Below are 20,941 nucleotides of genomic sequence, written 5' to 3' on the forward strand. Positions count from 1 at the left end.
CCTGATTACTTCTTAGTGGCCTTCTCACAGCCATCCTTAAAAACGTACAGAAAGAGTCTGCAACTGTTCCTGGTGATAGGCAGATGTCTAGGGCCATGTAGGACCCCAGGCAGCTGAGGGAAACTTTAGCGTTCTTTACCAAAATGTACCCCATTCTGTGTGGATAAAGTATCTCTCAAACCCCTCTTTCCCCCAGAAAATCAACTTGCCTGTTTCAACAGTATGCCCATTAGCTGGGTGAAATACCATTCACCTCCTAAATCCAGTTCCTGTACCTAGATGCTTCCGAGTTTCTCAGCCTTTATTTTCACAGCTGGTTTCTTGACCAGCCCTGTTTAAGTTCTTGTGTAGAGATAGTTGCCCAGCTGTTCTGTGGGAAACAAGACTGGTTCACATAGCTTGTGAAATCGGTCAGCAAGAAAGGTTTTTCTAGGGTTCAATGAGGTCTCAGTCGTTTCTTATTCTGGTATAAATGTATGGTTTTCTACTTGGGTAATCAGTCTAACTTTAAACTTTAGGCTCATAGAAATTGATTTTGGGGAGAGAACAGCTGTCTCTTTGTATTTATGTCCCGTGAAAGAAATTAATGTACTTGAATGCATGAGCCTAGGGGCTCTCACCCGGGTCAGTTACACACTGGAACCGTGCTGCAGGCGTTACAGGGCTTCGGCGAGACAAAGAATTACGCGAGCTTCTTGTACAAAACAGTTGCCGCTTTATTGGGGAGTAGAAGAGGAGCGGACAGGGTCTGGGGGCACTGCCGGCGGTGGCCGAGGGCAGGCGGGGCCGGCAGTGTCGGGGCGCGGAGCCGGGGCGGCCGCGCTCTCTCCCGCGGCCCGGAGCGGCTCAGCCCTCCCAGAAGCCGACGAAGAAGCTGCACAGCGAGTGCCAGCGCTCGGCGCAGTAGGTCCGCGCCGGGTCCTCGGAGGGCTCCGGGCCGGGGGCCGGCGTGGCCGGGCCGGGGTCGGGCAGCAGGCGCAGCAGCGCCTCGGGCGGGGCCCGGCCCGGGCCGCAGGGGCGGGCGCTGAGCGGCGCTCCCGGGGCGCAGGGGTTTCGCCGCCGCCGCAGCCGGGACAGGACCTGCCGCCAGTAGTGGCGGCTGCGGGCGCCGAAGGCCGGGCAGCGCCGCGGCTCCCCGCGGTAGGCGCAGCTCCGCGCCGCCCCGCCGCTCGCCTCCCGGCAGCTCAGCCGCAGCTCGCTGGCCCCCGCCGCCGAGCGCAGCTCCCAGCGGCACCGGTGCCGCTCCGGCGTGGAGAACCGCCCCGCCCGCGCCTCCTCCGCCGCCTCCCGCTCCGCGCCGCCGGCGGCGGCCCCCAGGGCGGCCAGGGCCAGCAGCGCCAGGGGCGGCCTCATCCTCGGCGTGCCTCAGCGACGGGGCGTCCCGGTGCGGGGCGCTCCCTCCCGCCGCATCCTCTGCGCCCTGCGGACACACGGAGCGTGGCGGGCGGTGCCCCGGCGGGAGCGCAGCCCCCGGGACCCCGCCAGCCCCAGCCGGACGCGGAGAGGGCTGATCCCTCCAGGCTCGTAACCCCCGGGGCTTTTAGTTCGCGTCCGTCCATCCGTCAGCTCCTTCCCGGGACCACCGCGGCCGGAAGCCGTAACTGGACAGCAGCAGCCGGAGCCCACCGTGCGGCATCGCAGCTGCGAGCGGCATCAGACCCGGCTAGGGACAACCCGTCCTTTCCCCCGCACCCGGTTCTCCCCACGCAGCCCGGTGTTCTCCGCGCAGCCCCGAGCACTCACGGCGGCCGTGCGGTGCGTGGCGGTGCGGGACGGGCGCTCCCGGCTGCCCGCGGCGGGCCCGGCACGCGGTTATCAATGCTCGCTCCGGGACTGCCCCCGCCGACGCCCCTCCCCGGGGGCACAGCGCGGGGACATCCCTGGAAACGTCTGAGGGCAGGCTGGAGGGGGCTCTGAGCAATCTGAACCGGTTGAAGATGTCCCAGCCTGTTGAATAGGTGAACTAGGAGACCTTTAAAAGTCTCTCACAACCCAAACTATTCTATGATATAACTCATTCTATGATATGACAAGAGCAATTGATATTGACTAATTGATCTTTCTGTGCTAAAAATGAAAGACCTCTGCAGAGTCTGAGAGACTGACTCCTGGAGAAGAGGTGGGATTCTCTAATTCAGGGAAGAGGGAACATTTTCAGGTAGCTCTCCCAGTTCCTAACTGCACTGCATAGTTAGAGCTCTCCCTGGCTGGTTGTTTGGAGTGGGAGAGAAACAGCAGAGGAGAGAGGACCCTGAGAAGGAAATAAAATATCTTGGGCAACAAACCATAGGAGAGGGTTTACAACCAAGATTCTCAAAAGGAAGCTGCCTGGAGTTGCATGCATAACTGTGTGGCTCCTTTCTCAGCATGCCACATTGTGTATTTCACTTTCATGGGTGCTGAGGACTCCCCATGGGCTGTAGGAGGAATTTTGGCCTTTGACTGAGGGCTGTGGGTACCATGAGGCATCATAAAGGACTGCATTGTGACTTTTAAAATCTTCTATGGCTCCAGTGAGCACAAGGCACATCATGTGCCTTGGCTTATTGATTCACCAAACATTGGTGTTGCTTTCAAATTAAGTTCTGACCACCTGTAATTGTTATATATTATTACACTGAGATCTCTGTCCATTTTTCACATTCTTGCTGCCACTTATGCAGTGTGAAATGGAGTTGTCTAATATGTTTGAGATAATTGTTGTAGGAGATTATCCTATGTGTATCAGCTTTGGAAGAAAATATTACTCTGTGTTTCAACGAGCACATTGCTGTTATATTTTTTTTTGGACAATTTACTTTACATCTCATACAAATCATTAAACTTTAGGAGCTAAGGAAAGAGAATAAACCAGAATGAGATTTCTCTAACCTACCCATACAATAACTAATCTTTCTTAAAATTCTTTGCCATGTTCTCCTGCTCCTATATTTACACACACATTTCCCTCCATGATTGTGACTTCTCTTTTGCAGTAAAGCAGGTGTTAGTCTTTGATGCTTATTCCTTTTATATGGATTTTCCTGCACAAGCTGCAATTTCTCTCTTGGATTTGATGGGGATATAGTGGGGGGGAAGATCTTTCTTATATTACTAAAATCACTGTATCGTTTTGTTCTGTGTTTGCAGTTTAAACCTAGTTAGTCTGTGTTGCTGTTGTAGCTGGGTTTTGACTGCTCTTTCCCGACTCTCCCCCTATGTTAGAATAACCTTTATAGCCCTAGAAGCAGCTGGTTATGGAGTTATCTCTGAAAACATGATTAGTGCACACGAATCACGTGCAGAGATGCTTCCCTTGCCTCTGCAGAGAGCCTGAACCAAATCCCTGGGGAGTTAATGGGCCTGCCCATCTGACAGATGAAATAAAGAATGTGCTTTACCATGCGAGTTCTACAATGAGGAGCTACAGATGTACCATGTTGGATGTAACCTGGACTTCAGTCCAGATCCCAAACCAAATTCAAAGTTAATGTGAACACTCAGGACCAGCCTAAAGCATGCAACTCAGTTCAATGGAGACAGTGCAAGGTCCTGGTCTGAAACACCTGCACAAAGCCAAGGGGATGGATGCTGATGGAGCAATGTCTGCAGGAAAGCATGAAAGGCTACAGGGACCACAATGAATGTGAGACAACAGCTGTCATACAATAGCAGAAAAGGCAAGCACAGAAATAAAGATATCAGCCATAAGACACAGACATGGGCTAAAGCCAGGCTTTGAATGGGGCATTTTATCCAGTTTAAGCATTACTCTTCAAAAAGTGATACTTCAAAAAGTGATAAAGATCAACTGAACTGAGTCTGTAAAAGAGCAATGAGAGTATCACAGACCTAGAAAACTTGGGATGAGAACTTATGATGAGATGATTCAAACAAGGGGCTTGTTAACCTAACAAAGAAAAGAATTGAGAAGGCAAATGGTAAAAAATGAATCACTGATTAAAGATATCTCCTTATGCATCTTTTTATTCCAGAAGTTCAAATCATAGCCTTAATCCCACTTTCCACTGGTCAATGAATAAATTATCCTTTAGGTTTTAACTCTGAACTGAAAAACCTGTATTATGTTTAGAGGCCACTTTGCAGACTTTGAAGATATTACACAGGAAACTGTGTTAGGGTTTTGACTTCAGGGTTTTGATCTTCAAAAATTCAGTTGAATTAATAATTTATATTTTATAAAAACTCCAGTCACTGTGAAGAATAATATCAGTTTCTCTTATTCTAGCTTCTAGGACTGCAGTAACAACTGCAAATGTTTGCAAAACATTTTTGTTTTACAAGTGGAAAGTAGTCACAATTTCCAGCCTTGTCATTATAAATTCCATTCAGAGAAGTGGGTAGTGTAAGCAATGTTTATGATTCATAAACTGAAATGGTTTAAATACACAAGACCATATCTGTGTTTAACCTTCTTGTTTGAGCTATCAATCTTCCAATTTCTTGGTACTGGCTCAAGAGAATAGCATCATATTTAATGTGTCTACAGGGAGGTAGACTGACCTTCTCAATTACCTTTGGATCCCATTTAAGCACTTCTCTACAGTCAGACTGATGCCTTTGTCCAGGTTTTTGACATGTTCATGTGTTGCTTCTTTCATTCCCTGACAACCAAGTGCCACTGAAATTCAACCCAACCTTTTGTTCAAACGGTAGCTTTTTGCAAAATTATAGAAAAGAAACTACATAGTATTGATCAGGGGATTTATAAATAAATTTCTTATGATGCAGAATTGGTTTGAAACTGTTCATATGCCCATCCTTCAGTCAACAGGTCATGCTGCTGATGATTGCTCTCTTGGAAGCCAGGACATTGCACTACTTCTGAGTCATCCCAGAATATATTTTCTCTTTAATTCATCTACTTTAACGGAAAATGTCCCACATATCCACCATCTTTTTCATCTTGCATTCTCTGCAGGCCTTTCCATGAGCTGGTCTGAGTCATTGCCTTGTTTTCCACCCAGGTCAGGAAGTCTTAGAGAATTGAGTTTTTGGTAGTGGTTCCTGTGCTCCACAGGAGCTGCTTTGTTCCTTGCACCATGTATACATTCCTTTCTTTAGCTGACTTGTACTTTCTCAATTCAGATTGTTGTGTTTCTAATTAGAGATGCACAACTACATGCTATTATTTTTCAAAGTATGTTATTTTTCATATTTAAGAGTCCACCTCTTAATGTTCTCTTCTGTAATCTGCTTTCCACTGTGAGGATGCTGCTTTATCAGCCATATAAAGGTTGCCATGCTTATTCTTTACCTTCATAAACAAACTTGGAAAGCTTTTTAGTTTCTGCTTCCCAAGTGCTTGTCAAAGAGTCATTGTTGTCTCCATTAGCAGAGAGCCCACATGACCACTATTTCCTACCTTCATTCTTCACTGTGCAGTGAACAGACTGACCTCAGTGTTGACAATGCCCCTTGTTGAGCTGGGTATGGGAGCTGCTAGAGCACCCCTACAACTCCAGGCTTTTCTATCAGCTGATCAAAGCTCTAAGTCTTGTGAAAGGCTGAACTTGAGCTTTGCCTTTTCCGTTCTTTAAGCTTGTTCAAAATAATAGTGAAGAAAATCACAGAAGGAGTTTATTTCAGCTAGTACTGCACAGAGGACTCCATTAGAATGTTACAATTCATAGAATTTATGGCTGGTCATCCTATGGTCAGTTTGAAGAAGTAAGAGATCCATTACCTGTTGTAGCAACATGCATACAGACCTACATGTAACCCCATGCAAGTACTGCAGAAGGAAAACAAGCTCCCTTTTGAATAGCCCTGCTCCCCTTATTTTAGGCGCAGAAGGATTGGAGGAACCCATTTAATCTGAACATTTCTAGAAATGTAAAGTGTTAAAATTAGTTCAACAAATGCATCTTGACACTATTTCTCAGCTGCAGTGTGGTGGAGGTGACCAGCATGCCAGGGAAGGCTTATTTCATAATTGAAGTGACAAAAGCAGCTGAAGAGCAGGAGGGTGTGGGGAGCTAAAGTGATGCAGGAGCTGATCTATTAAAATGTTATCAGGGAACACTTGTACCAGATGGTGTGAGAGCACGTTGGTACTGCAGCAGCAGCAGGCACAGCTCGGGGAGAGCAGAGGGCTGGGGATGGAAACCTGGGCTGGGCATGAGCTGAGCACACAGGGCAGGGAACATTGCACACACCACTGAGACAACTCACAGGGCTGGGGTTGCTTCTCTCTTTTCTTCTTTTTGTGAAATGCAAGGAAATTTCACATTCTGAAAATGTCAATTGTGAGGGTTTCAATTTAAAAAATGTAACTGTAGAACCTTTCAGTGAGGAAACAAATCATGGTTATTTGACAACCAAGCTGTAAACAGAAGATTGAGTTCTTTTAAATATCTTACAAATTAGTAAAAAGGCTGTATGCTGGAACACAAGTTTAAAAAAAAGATTTCTAGAAGAAAAGGTCTGAACTACCAGATTCCAGTTAAAATTCCAGAAAAACTAAATGGCAAATGTATAAAACTTATAACAATAAACCATCCTGGTATGTTTAATTTAATTTTGTAAAAGATAGTAGAAATAGTCAATTTTTTGTCATTGATGAAAATGCAATATTCACAGTGCTTTCTGTGTATCTCCATGGTAAAATACATCTCCTGAAACTGGAAGAGATTCAGATGTTTAACTTGCCCAGAAAGTCAGTTTATTTGGACCAAATTCTTTTGCCACCTGCTGAAGGCTGGAGATTGGTTTTCCATGGTGTGAGCTGATATGTAATCTATTACAGCAAAAAGTAAATGTCAAATGAGATAATTGTGAAAGATGTCATGTACCTAAAATGTGGATGTTTTTCTACAGGAACCCCATTTTTTAATCGATCATGTTTATTTTTACATTGTGGTTTTATCTGAAGTTCCAAAATAATGGGGAGAATGCTGGTATATTAGATACAAGCAAACAATGAAGTTGGCACTGTCCTATAAATTACTGTGATTTTTATGGGGCAGAAATACACAGGCTGTGCAAGCCTTTATATACTCTGTCCGCATACAATTGGTGGCTCTTAAAAAATTCAAATGAGTTTGATATATTGTGTTTCTTAAGTAGAACTATACTCTGCATAAATACCAAATAAATTAAAACACCGTACACCATAACAAAGAAACATCAAAGAAAAACACCTGGAAAAAAAGAACTAAAATATAGAAAGGCAAAAATTACTTAAGGCAGTTGATTATCATATTTCTGCTCCTTTGCATTTGCCTTGTCACTACACAGGCCACTGAGTTTCCACGTCCCACATGGTCAGGTTTGTGTCTTTTCTTCTGTTAGGCAGTCCAAGTTGCTTTCTCCTTTCTGCATCCTGGTCTCTCTGGGCCTAAAAGGCTCAATTAGAAATGGGAAATAGTTTTTCTCTACCCTGACTGATTAGAAGAGCATAATGATGAGACCTTTAGAATTACTGGATCAGGCAGTACCAGAATCCCAGCAAATACCAGAGTGCCCTGCAGGGAGGGAGCTGCTTGCAGGGCTTGGGAGGTGCAGGTGGCAGGCACAATAGAGCAGTGGGATTGCAGACTGAGGTTTAGGGAAAATCTGGTTTGTGCTACAAGATTGCATGCCTGATGTTGGGTGCTCAGCCCAAAAGATACCAAAATCTCAGTGACTCCTTCTGCCCAACACGTCCAGTTCTCCCCCGTGAACCCCTTGGGGGTGCTGAATGATGGATCTTCTGCCCCTAAAATCCTATAGTGTAAGTCAGCATATGAGGCTAAAAACTGCCTTTTTCATTGGAAACACTCCTATAGCTGAGCCTCAGAGACAGCATTGAGCATTTCTTGAAAGGAAATTATGATTTTTCTAAGTAATGCAGAAACTTTAGTGTCAATAATCAGTGGCATTAAATTATGTGAAAATTTTAGCCTATACTACTATTCCACATCCAAGAGATGTGGGGTTGTTTTGTTTTTGTTTTTTACTGGATATAGATTTCCTTCATCTTATGTCAGTGTGTTTCCCAGGAATGACTCTCATGACTGGACTGCAGGGGAGCAGGAATGCTGTAGCAACACTTAAAGACAGAAGATATACTTGGAAGCAAATTACTTGAGGCATTGTTTGAGCTCAGCTTGTGCCACCCCAAAATTACACGTTTCAGCTTTATAAAGTAAGGCCTACTGAACAACAGATGAGGCTCAACAAAGCATTTACAATTCAAATTTTGTGCCTGTCTAGCTTGCCTGTCACTGAAAGTTAGGCTTAAATTCATAAAGGGGGTTATTCAGGAGCAAAATAAAATGCTGCTTCCATTTAAAAAAAATTAAAATGTAGTGCACATTCAGATAAGAAACTGTTGTGCATTATCTGGAACCAAAAGTGATGGTAGTAGTGAGTGCAGTGACCTGTGCTGCAAATAAAATCAGTTTGCATTGTCAGATATCAGCTCATCACAAAAGACATTATGTTTTATCTCTATTCCCCTGTCCCTGGACTCACCCTATCTGTGCTGAGGTGATGCCTCTAAGGATCATCATGGTAACTTTTGAACACACTTCAAGGAATGGCTTCCACTACAAACATCTTTCAGAGTACTTTGTACCCCTGCAGTACATTGGCAGTACAGTGAAGCTCCAACCCCTTTGAAAGAAGCCTGCAGTGAGCTGCTGGGTCCCCAAAGCCCTGTTGTTCCCAGTAGCAGCTGCTCTGTGTGCTACCTGTGATGGTAACACGTGTTTGGGGTTTTCAAACCCTTGAAGAGCTTAAAAACTGTAGGCTGGTAGCACACCAAGCATCAGTCTGGTGAAACTGTAATTCATAGCTTGGGTGCACTGGTACTACAGGATAAACATTCTTGAAGTGAAATTTAGGGTTATTAATCACCATTATCTGTTAATTTGTTGTCACAATGTGGTTTGGCAGTACTAATATTCTGCTATAATCCAAGGCATAAGAGGCAATGCCTAATTTGCAGTTTCACCTCTTGAAACTCAGCTCTTTTATGTATTTCTCTCCTTCTGTTAGCAAATGAGCACCAAGAACATTTGTCATGATGTTAGCTCTGATGATTATGTTATTGACTTAGGCATTAGTAAATATTCTATACTCTGTTTTATTTATTCATTCATTTATTTAAAACCTCTAGCTGGTTCAGTTTTGTTACCAACAGCAAAAAGTTACAACTGCTTTGTTTGCTCATTGGATCTTGTTACTCCCTTTCTCTTACCATCCTGCACCCCTGGCTTTTTCCCTGTCAGCTGGTCAGTCTAGCCAGGTTTTCTCTCAGCCTGAAGAAGGTATCTTCACTTGATTCAGGGAATTGCTCCAGACATGTTTGACTCTTTGGCCCAGATTTCCCCTGACTGTAAAAGAAGCTCAGACAACGTGCTCACATGTCATGCAAAAGTCATCATCAGATGTGAGCCCATGAAATAGTGTATACAGACTCCATCCAGCCAGTTCAGATTTAAATATGAAAAAGGTAAAATAAAGTGATGTGTTCTCACTGGGGGTGGGAACAAAGATGAATTTAATTAGTTAAAAATCTATTAAAATGTTGAACTGCAGGAAGCTCCATGAAATCTTTTTTTAAAGAAAAAAGGGAACCCAGCAACAGTTTCTGCAAATTTTACTAATGTCTTCTTAGTACCTAAAGTAAACTAAAACTGTCTCAAGATGAAATTCTGCTCTTGTGGATGAAGATAAACCTACATGTTCTCTAGCATCTTCATTAATTTTGTGCTATGCACATATGAAAAATCTTGGGTTCATTTACTGCTGTCGGTAGTTCCACTGATTGGTAGTTTTCCTATCGTGTAGCTACCTAATGTAAGAAAAATGTGAAATTCATTCATAAGCCCTGGGTTTTCTAAAATACCTTCGATAATTAGACATGAGTAGGGACTGGGAAGGAATAACAAGACCAGATCAGGACTACAGAAGTTTTTTCAAGCCAAATATGCTAGGAAAAAAAAAGTCAGGCCTTTAATATCTTGGTACCGTTCTTTGGTGTAAATGAAAATTAGTTCTTAAGAGAACTAGAAATCTGAGGAATAGCCCATGCCCAGAGGGTGCATCCTTATTTGCTTTACAGTGGGAAGGGCAAGAGGTTTCAGGAAAGTGAGTCAAACTATTTCAAAGAGATAAAGTTATGTGCTGGGAGTCTGTAACCGTGGTGATGAAACCACTCAGATACATCAGAGCCCGGGGCACTGGACTGATGGTGGTTAATATCCACAAAGCCACTTCAACCTCCCAAATTAAGGGGTAAATACAGTTTATGAAGAATCAAGACTTTTTCACAAAATAATTTTTACTGATATTCAAGTGATGGAAATGTGCTCAATATGGTGTGCGTAGGTGCCTCGTCTGAAATCCAACACAAGAGGCATGATTTTGGCAAAGGCAAAGCAGCAACAGATGCTTCTGACAACTGAGTTGTGTAACAGGTTTCTCTTTCTGCAACCTAGGTCAGCTGTTCCTCACAGAAAGTTTAACTGAAATGTTAGGGCATCTGATACTAATCAGAGGGATAAGAAAAAACTGGAGGTGTGATACATACAATGGAGGTATGATCTTGTTTTCCTTACATTGATACTTCCAGTGGATTCTTCATTTGCTAAAGTTGCACATGACCATAAACTCTGCTACTTGAGCTTTTGTATCACCACAGGAATTCTGTATTTATCTCGAGTATATAATAAAGGAACAAGACCTGCAGGTGGTTGAGAACTTTGTAGAGTGACAGAAGGGAAGACAGTGGGAATTATTTGAACAGGAGAGGCGTTTGGTATGCATTGTAAACCCCTCCACTTGCACTTTGCTGCACTGAACTGTGTTTTGATTCAGACATTTAGGCACTGGCTAATGAGAGTGTTTTGATGAGGTATCTGTGAAGTTGCCCTGTTTTGACACCAGGGCTCTTTAGAAGCTATTTTTAGGTCACTGTGATGCTAATGGTATTGTACATGTGGTGCTATTAGGCAAGGAAATGATCTGCTTTTGGTCAGTGAAATACCTCACACACACTGTGCTGAATCCATGAGTAGATATTTGGTGATCTGAGTTATAGAGAGTGTGTTTGAGGAACAGCCATAGAACTCCCTAAAAAAAAAAAACTTTACTTTTATTTACTAAAAAAATACCTTTATTTTACCCTGCCAAACCAAGAAAGTTGGTACATCGATAACAAAGCCCTGCCAAGTTTTTTCTTTGAAGATACTTCTTTTGAGTGGCTGCAATAGTGTAAATAGGAAATAATTTTGCCTATTAATTTCTGCTGAAGTAAACCTTGGTTTACTGTAATAATTTTAATATTTCTTATCACACTTGAACCTAACAATATTAATTGAATCTTGTGTAACCTAAAACAGGAGCTTGCCCTGTCATGAGAAAAATGTCAGTCAGAAATCACAGTTAATCATTGCAAAAAAATTATTAGGAAAAATGAGTCTTGCTCATTTGCTATTCACAGAAGTGGTGATCTGTAGAATGCTTCCCAGTCTAGGAAAATAAAACTACATAGAGTGTCAATATTTATATGTTATTAAATCAGCAACAGCAGATATAGTCTGAATAGCTATGTGGTGTAGTTTCATATGAAGTACCTTCAGTAATATGCTACTGAAAATGAGAATAAAGAGTTTATAATATGCAATTTCTGAAATTTATTGCAGTCTTGATCATTACACTGCACTTACTGCAGCAGACCTTACTACTGTAAACTACTGTAATGTGTATCATTTGCACATCAGTAATAACCATTAGCAATTAGCTACAAACAATTATTTCCAATATCACTTACAAAAAACAATTCCAAGTTGTCACTTTAAAAAGATGCAGTAAAGACCAGGAGTTTTTCTTCAGGAAAATGTACACTTATTTTCAGGTACAATCTGACCTATTAATGAAGCATATTTGAACTATGACCACAAGCACTGACAGAAATAGCTTTTTCCATTCTTAATACAAATATAGTTTCATAGATTGAAGCTACCATGCATTTTTGATTGTTCTTAAGAGAAAACATTATTCAAATATATCCATTGCTTAATTTCTGCTACCCACTCTGTCCTTCACCATTTTCATCATCACTCTACATAGTAAATCCAGCCTAATTCCTGGGTGAGACAGCTCCCATAGCAGGACAAACCTTGGGAGAAGGTAAATCTTTCTCTTCCATTCATTAACTTATTTTATCACTAATAATGAGACTGTACACATACTAAAAAAAACCACAATTATCTCCTGTGCCTAGTAATTTCATGTGTGGCCTCGACTGCCAGAGGAGTGCCTGCCCATGAGCAGGAAGGTGTGAGGGCAGGGACAATTCCCTCCCTGAGGGATGGAGCCTGCTGAAGCTCGGGCAACAGAAGCACAAGGGTGGCAGGCAGCTGGGAGTTCACACTGCAGGGCAGTGTCTTGTCAGGTTTATCAGCATCTCCCCAGGAGGGTTTTAGTGTGGAGAGCATGGAATGAGATGTCTCCTAGAGCTTGAAGATAGAAATGTGTGTTTGTTTGTTTGCTTGTTTGTTTGTTTTAAGGAGTTAGACTCTGACATTGTTATGTATTTCTGGTTTGTGTAAGAAGAAAGAATGTATTGAGGAAAATATAAATAGAATCTTTAACATCTGAATCCGTGTACAGTTCGTATATGATCACCTCTTGCTCTCCAGAGGAGGCACTAGGCATGCTGAATGATAGTGAAATGCTCAGAAACATGGATAATCACTAAAAGAAAGGAAGTACACCAATGACATCTCAAAGTTCTTATCTGTACTATTTTGCCTACAATAAAACATCTAAGGATAGTTGCATGCAAAAAAACCCACAGCCAAACATCTGAAGCTCAATGCTTCTCAAGGAGACACATTGTCATAGTGAAGCAGGACTAGAGAGAGAAAATTATCTCAAGAGACCATTACTCTGTGCCTCTGCCCCAAGGCAGGATCAACATTGTCACTGTCATATCTGACAGAAGCTTACAGTCATTTTACTGAGAGAGAAGTTATCATTTACCTAGGCAACCTACTCCAGTGTTTAATTACCCTTATTCTTAGAAAGCTTTTACAAATTCTTGCCTTGGTCTTCCTTACAGCCCATTACCTCTTGTCCTGCCTCTGTAGCCCAAGAACAGATGGCAGTCACACCCAAGTATTCCCCAAGGACACATTCCTGAAAAGAGCAGGGTAGCATGAGCATATTTTCACATAGGAACTAATGATGGGGAAAATGCATACAGGGATTTAAGAACTACACCTTGTTTAAAATCACAGGGAGCAGGATCACTGGGAGGAGAGTCTCTTTGCTGCTGCTGTCCTTTCAGCACAGATCACTGTTCTGAAAAGTAGAATTTGTACCATCTGTGAGACAATGCCCAAGAAAGCTCTTGCATTGTAAGCATCCTTTATGTCTTTTTCTGGACAGTTGCATCTCCATCATCTTCCTGAAAATCAAAGGCAATCCATCACAGGTGAGGGGCAGAAAAAATGGGACAAGGATGGTGGTGAGTGGAGCATTCTATTATAAATGGCCAGCAGCAGAACCTTTTAGTGGACAGAGAAACAGAGGACAATGAGATGCCACTGTATTGCCTTAATGTCTGCTGAACCCTTCTGCACAGATAGAAACAATCATAGTTTTCCCAGTATTCTCTTGCCTGCATTCAACACTCATTTGCTCTGCCTTGTGTTGATCTTCATATTTGCAAGCAGTGAAATGGGTTGACAGAGATGACCTGGTCACTCTTTATTTTGTGGATCATACTATATTTCTACTTTCTGAAGGGATTGGCTGCCTGAACTATGAGCTTTTTTTACTTTGATCTAATTATCTACTATTCTTAATATATACCTTGAATTTGACTGTAGAACGGGGGTGAACAAATGCATGGGAGATGTCTTATGTGGGAGTAAGGGGTGAAGGTGGCCATGGGAAGAGGTAAATGTGTGGCAGCTATGTGCCTTTGGAATGGACTCCATATGCCTCCTGTGTGGTAGGAGCAGTGTTTTCCCATCCCTCTGGCATGGGACTTTTGTTGCTGGGGAGCTTACATGGAGACAGGGAGAACTCTCCGTGTGCAGTGGCTGTGTGTGTGAGAAGTGATTCATCTCTCATCCCTCTGAGACAAGAGGGTCCCTCACACTGACCAAGTCCTGTACAGGGGGCAGCAGTTTACAGGGATGGCTTTGCCTTGCAATCCAATTGCAGAATAGCTGGCACTTGACAACTGCTGGGGCTGCTGCCAAGGGCAGTCTGAGAAGTCACAGCCCTCTTCTCCATAGACATCTCCTCACTGCTGTGCTCTCCCTGGAGGTTTATGGCATGGGGCACGGGCTGCACCCAGGCAGTGGTGGCAGCAGGAGGCACTGACGATGGGACAGCTCCTTCCTTCTGGCAGGTGGTGTCACGGTGATAGGAAACCAGCTCATTGCTGAAGTTGACCCTCTCCACAGGGGATTCAGGTGTGCAGCAGCACTGGCAGCCCAAGAGATTGCTGAAAGCCCTCCTGAAGTCTGCATTGAAAGCATAGATGACTGGATTCAGTGAAGAGTTGGCCCAGCCAAACCACACAAAGACGTTGAAAGTGGTTTGGCCGATACAGAGTGGCTGCCCTTCAGGGTCCTCCTGGAGGCTGGGCTGGCAGAAAGGCAGCAGGCAGTTCAGCAGGAAGAAGGGCAGCCAGCAGCAAACAAAGACTCCCATTATGATAGAAAGGGTCTGCAGCACCCTGGTCTCCTTGCGCAAGGAACGCCGCAGAGAGGATGTGGGCTCCTTGCCAGGACCTGGCCACTGCCCTCCTGCTCTCTCAAGAGTGGAGATGCGGCGGATCTGGGCCTGGGCAATTCTGTAGATCCTGGTGTAGGTGATGATCATTATGGCCACGGGGATGTAGAAGCTGATAAGGGAGGAAGTGATGGCATAAGTGCGGTTCAACCTGACATCGCAGCGGGGTGTCACAGGTAGCCAGGAGCCTGGATCTCCACTGTCCTTGGCTTTATGCCAGTGCAGCTGCACGGGGATGAAGGAGATGAGGATGGAGAGAGCCCAGGCCATGGCTATCATGGCACAAGCGAGGCGCTGCGTCATCCTGCGCTCATAGCGAAAGGGGCTGGCGATGGCCCAGTACCGGTCCAGGCTGATGATGCAGAGGTGCAGGATGGAGGCGGTGGAGCACATGATGTCGAAGGCCACCCAGGTGTCACAAAAGTGGCTGCCAAAGAGCCAGGAGCCTCCAGCCACCTCAGTGACCGCCTTCCAGGGCATCACCAAAAGGGCCACACAGAGGTCCGAGATGGCCAGTGACAGCACGAACCAGTTGGTGACCTTGTTGCGCAGGTGGCGGAAGCGCAGGATGGCGAGGCACACGAGCGCGTTGCCCAGCAGCGTGCCCAGCACCAGCGCGCCCAGCAGGCACCCGGTGAGCGCCCGCAGCACCCACGGGCCGCCCCCCGGCGCCGCGCTCCCCATCGGGGGCGCTGCCCCGGCCCCCCCGGCCGCTCCTGCCGGCGGGACAGCGCCCGAGGCGGCGACGGGACCCGCCCCGGCCAGCGGCTGTGCGAGCGGCCGCCCGCGGGGGCATCTCTGCCCGCCGCCCTCGGTGCGCCCCGGGCTGTCCCGGGCTGTCCCGGGCTACTCACCCGCCGGCTGCCGGGGCCTCGCCTCCGCCTCCCGGCTCGCCGCCGCCGCTCTGGGGGCCCGAGGGAGGCGCTGTCCCGCAGCGGCCCCGCGGGGGCTCCGGGCGGCGGAGCGGGGCCGGGCTGGGGCCGGGGCAGCCGCGCGTTCCGCCCGCAGCGCCGGCACCGAGCGGCGGCGGCGGCAGCCCCGGGCCGAGCCGGTGCCCGCGGCCCCCGCGCCGCCGGACCGAGCGGGCGCTGCCCGGGAAGGGACGGAGCGCTGTCCCCAAACGCGCGGGGGGAGCTTTCCCCGCAGCATCGCCCCGGGAAGAGCCCTGTGCCAGAACTCAGCCTGTACTTGTCCAAGTGTCCGGGGCGAGGCACGACCTGGCGCTCTCCGAGCGTCTCCTTTTGGAGACCGCGATCACATCTCAGCTTGGTTAGAGAGAAGGATGTCACTTCGTGTCGGTTTGCATCCACTGGGAATGCGCTCAGATCTGGCTGTCAGAATCTGTTTTCACCAAAATAGTATTGTGCCGTTTATTTTTTTGTTTGAAATTTTATGTAATGAAACCAAAAGCACAGAAACCTAAGATCTCTAGTTTGGATCTGCTGCATTTTGGCAATAAGTTGTTCACAGCACCCAAACCCCGTGTCTTTATTTTTCAGCCAAAGGTGTCTTCTGATGTATTTCAACAGTCTTCTATTTATTATTATAATAATATGCATATTGTCATTTAAATTTATATAATTACCGCACATATTTACAGCCTACATTCAATAAAGTATCCTCATGCAAATAGGGCGTAATCCTTCATTTTCAAAGAATTTGCCTGGTAATCCCGTCATGAGAAAAAAAGAGATTAGAATATGAATAGAAAATATCAATTAATGCAATTAATTTTTTTTTACATTTGGTATTTATTTTTACATTAGGTACTTTTTTATTTCTTTGCCTCTTAATTAAAACTCCTCCAGTCACTAGTTCCAATACAAATAATTTTCAAGCAGTATGTGATTTCCATTGTATTCTTATGATATTTCTGGTAATTAGTAGAGAGGGTGGAAATTTTTTAAAATTAACCTTGAACAGCATAGCTGGCAGCTTACCTTGTTAAAAAAAATCAGCATATTTAAGCTCAACTAGTTGGATTATACCATTTCATAACAGATTGTTAACACTTGGTCCTATTTTTCTTTGTGCCTTGGACATCACAGTCTTCATTAAGCAGCCCACTGTGTTATTCCTGCTATGATACTGAAAACTGGAATACGTTTCTTATTAATGTGTTTATCTGTAAGACTAACTCATAATTCAAACAACTGCTGGAGAATCTTCTCTAATTAAATATATACTTTTTTAAAGCAGTAGGAGCTGTAAAAATAACACAGGCTGGCATATAAGAACCAACTCCACTTTTGTCTTATTTGGAACCATCTGTAGTTCCACATACGTGGCTTTTGCCAACATCTGCAAACCAAGTAGGTCTCTGATGTTCATTCCAACAGTAAGGACTGAAGCTTAGTTTGTAAGATTTATCTACACACTTGCTAATTTGACTTGATACATTTACTTTTATGTAGCAATCAATAAAATGACCCCAAAGGACAGAATATATTTGTGAAGGATTGTAAGTGGGGCACTAGCTGGACCTAAGGCAATACAGCACTGAAAAGGAAAGAGCAATGCTTTTGCATATTCAGCAGACAGTAGTGCTGCAGGGCTCTGTAGCACAAGGTAGCCAGCATTCTCCATATTAAAATAACTCTGTGTATCTCCCGTTCCCAGGATCACATTATGCTCTGTGAATATCTCTGGCTCCTTTTTAGCATGCATTATAAAGGAGAGTGTATATGATGATGCTGTTTTGTGTGCAAATCTGTGAGTACTTCACCTCAAAATTTTGTGGCTGTTGAAGTAAAATCTGACTGACCAATCTTAAAAGATACATTTCTGATTGTTGTAATTAAAGTAGGCATCTAGGCTGAAGTCAGAACCCCTGCTAATATCCTCACTGATAGGAAGGTTGTAGTGTGGACTCAAGCCTTACTAAATGCAATAGAATCTGCATAGAGGGAGACATTGCGAGTGCTCTTACCATGAAGAAAACATCAACAGACACATTCATTTTCTTAGATACCAGAGGATCCAAGTGGAAAATGTAAATGCTTAAGAAACTATATGGTGAGTCAGTGGCAAAGACAGAAATAGAAGCATTGCCCTGCTTTTATTCCTATATTGGGTTGGAAGGAGTGAAGTGTAAGCTTATGGGAGAGGGAGGAAAGAAAACCACAGGGGAAAACACAACACTGTGTGAAAATAAGTGTGTGAGGTGAGTTGCAAATGCTGTAAGCTTTGATTTTAACTATTTCTTGAATTTATCTTACTTGAAATAGAACAGGAAAGCTCTGGGCAAAATAACTGAAAAATACTGATGGAATGGGTAAATCAGCCTCTCATGACTTCAGAAAATTTGCAAGCTTGTTCCGCCTGTGACAAATATAAACTTATCCAGAGAATATATGTAAGACATATTACAATATGTATATAATGGCTTGACACTGTATGTATTTTAAATGCAATCACTGCATTTAAAATCTCTCTCCCTTCAAGAAGAGATTTATATAAGACACCAAAATCAGTTTCCTTCTCCTTCCCCTTTCTTTCTCCTTGTCTTACTTCTCCCCTATGAAATTACCTCATTCTAGACTAAGTGCTCACATGTTTTATAGCACATATGACTAAAAGGAGCCGTGATTCAGAAATTAAAATTGAGCCTTTAACAGTTTACTACTGACTGCATTTGGAAGTCAAGCTCACTGCATGCCAGCTGGACAACTGAGGTTAAAACTCAGCGCTCAAACAGGACACAGTAATTCAACCCAAGCCTCAAGGTGCCTCCTGGAAGGGCACTGCCTTTGTCATGACCTGTGCTGTGGTGCCACAGCTGGCTGGGGGGATGGCAGGGTCTGCTCTGTGCTGGGAGCTGTGTGAGGGTCAGTGCCAGTGTCACTGATGCTGTGTGAGGGACAGTGCCAGTGTCACTGATGCTGTGGGCAGGGTTAATGGCAGTGTCACTGATGTTGTGTGAGGGTCAGTGCCAATGTCACTGCTGTTGTGTGAGGGACAGTGCCAGTGTCACTGATGCTGTGTGAGGGTCAGTGCCAGTGTCACTGATGCTGTGGGCAGGGTCAGTGCCAGTGTTACTGATGCTGTGGGCAGGGTCAGTGCCAGTGTCACTGATGCTGTGTGCAGGGTTAATGGCAGTGTCACTGATGCTGTGTGAGGGTCAGTGCCAGTGTCACTGATGCTGTGTGCAGGGTCAGTGCCAGTGTCACTGATGCTGTGTGCAGGGTCAGTGCCCGTGTCACTGATGCTGTGTGAGGGACAGTGCCAGTGTCACTGATGCTGTGTGAGGGACAGTGCCAGTGTCACTGATGCTGTGTGCAGGGTCAGTGCCCGTGTCACTGATGCTGTGGGCAGGGTTAATGGCAGTGTCACTGATGCTGTGAGAGGGTCAGTGCCAGTGTCACTGATGCTGTGTCCAGGGACAGTGCCAGTTTCACTGATGCTCTGTGCAGGGTCAGTGCCAGTGTCACTGATGCTGTGTGTGCTCATACAGGCAGTGACTGGAGGCTGCAGCCACATTGATCCAGTGCCAGCATTTCTGCTTTTTCAAATGAATGTAATATCAAAGTGGTTAATTAAATAGTTAATTCAATTTTGAGATCTTGTCCAAATGGGGGAGGATTATTATAACAAACCTTGGGAAGTGGTGTCAACTTTTAGTATGTGGTCAGAATTTCAGACAGCCATAACACTGTGTTTTGTTTTGTGTTCATTTATTTCCGAGATTTAGTGAAACAAAGCCTATGAGCAAGCTGGCAAGCTTTCTAGCACCTGGGAGATGTGATATTTGATAGGCTGAATTCCAGTGTTTCATAAGGAGCATTTCAGTCTCTCATCTTGATACAAGGGTGCACACAGCCCGTGCCAGAACAGCTTGGACTGTAGTGTCACACTGCATGAGCGTGGAGCACAATTGCTTCCTGAAGGGAAGATCCTGCCACTGCCCTGGTAAGGCTTGGAGCTTGGAAAGCCTGTGTTTGAGCATTAGCAGTGGTTCAGTACGGAGAAAATAAGTAAGGCAGAAGTGATGCCAGGAGGCAGATAAAATCCCTTTGAGGGGTTCACAGCCCTATATTCTCTCTTCTATCTCTGAAGATTTTACATCCCTAGAATCTGTCCAACACATATTTTAGAGCAATCTTTGGATTCCTCTCACTCATTTGACAGCACAAATTTTCTCTTACCTAAGTTAGGGAATGAGCCCATACTGGCAAGCCTATTTTACCCACTTACTGCAAGCTCTGGACCACAGCATGTAAAGTAACTGGGCATTGATGCTCAAGGATACTTACAGACTTGCAGGCACAACAGATAAGGTTCCACAGCCTACACTTACTACTTTGGAAGTTGATTCAGATTCAAGTTCTTGTTCTTAATACGCAAATTAATCTGGGTTTCCCAAAGCTTCATGCTGGTAAAGGCCACAGAAAATGCTCACAGTAAAGATCACAGTAGTAATAACTACTTGGTAATTATCCCTGGCCAGAAACAAGCCCATCCTGAAGGGATCCCTTGGTTATAATCTTTGCCCCAGAAGTTCCAACAGCTCACACACCTTGCCACCTAGTGTTCCATGTTCCTTCTCCAGCAAGGACTGAGCAAACTTGTGTTTGAATAAAAAACAGATTAAAAACCCCCTTGTTTGTAGTATATGCTGATTTTCCTGTGGTGGAACATGTCAAATATCAGGTGCACTGGCTATAGCTTGATTGCATGATAGGTACTTTCCTGGAGACACCCCAGTCTAGGGAACAGGCCTCTTTCAGCTCTTTCTTGATGCTCCATCTATGGAAACAATTACACAGAGAAATGGAGGCAGTGTGTATGATTGGTTCTTAAGACTGAGTCAGGATGAAATAAGTACAATGTACATAATGCCCTTGGAACTGAAAAATGAGAAGTGTTCCACTGTCACACTGTTCAGCCACAGCCATCATCTAATAGCTCCATTTACAGCAGTGTTGGATTGGGACACTTCACTGATAAGAATTACATGAAAAACTTTATGGAATAATTCAGCAACACAGGCCCTCAGTGCTGTCTGGAAAATAGCTCAGGCTATGTGTAGGATGCAACACTGCATAATTAGAAGGTGATATTTCTGTGTAGTAAATATACGCCTTTTTTTTTCTCATTTCCCTCATTCCTGTCCATCCATGATGCCAAATGTTGCAAATTGGTTTGTACAAACAGAAAAACATTTCTCAGCAAATATAATTAACAAATGTCCTTAATAAAT

General features: G+C 44.6%; 2 protein-coding genes across 2 annotated transcripts; both read right to left on the reverse strand.

Annotated features, from left to right (window-relative positions):
- Window positions 1-692: 692 nt before the first annotated feature.
- Window positions 693-1,900, reverse strand: FGFBP3 (fibroblast growth factor binding protein 3). Its single transcript, XM_074544992.1, has 2 exons — window positions 1,744-1,900; window positions 693-1,420 (listed from the first exon to the last, which is right to left on the reverse strand). The coding sequence occupies exon 2, from the start codon at window positions 1,351-1,353 to the stop codon at window positions 847-849; it is 507 nt and encodes a 168-aa protein (XP_074401093.1). The 5' UTR covers window positions 1,354-1,420; window positions 1,744-1,900; the 3' UTR covers window positions 693-846.
- Window positions 1,901-11,097: 9,197 nt separating this feature from the next.
- Window positions 11,098-16,048, reverse strand: LOC102067944 (D(1)-like dopamine receptor). Its single transcript, XM_005481615.3, has one exon. It carries the CDS (start codon window positions 15,424-15,426, stop codon window positions 14,131-14,133), a length of 1,296 nt encoding a protein of 431 aa, XP_005481672.1. The 5' UTR covers window positions 15,427-16,048; the 3' UTR covers window positions 11,098-14,130.
- Between the last annotated feature and the right edge of the window lie 4,893 nt (window positions 16,049-20,941).

This window comes from Zonotrichia albicollis, chromosome 7, assembly GCF_047830755.1.
Source record: "Zonotrichia albicollis isolate bZonAlb1 chromosome 7, bZonAlb1.hap1, whole genome shotgun sequence".
NCBI classification, from domain to species: Eukaryota; Metazoa; Chordata; class Aves; order Passeriformes; family Passerellidae; genus Zonotrichia; species Zonotrichia albicollis.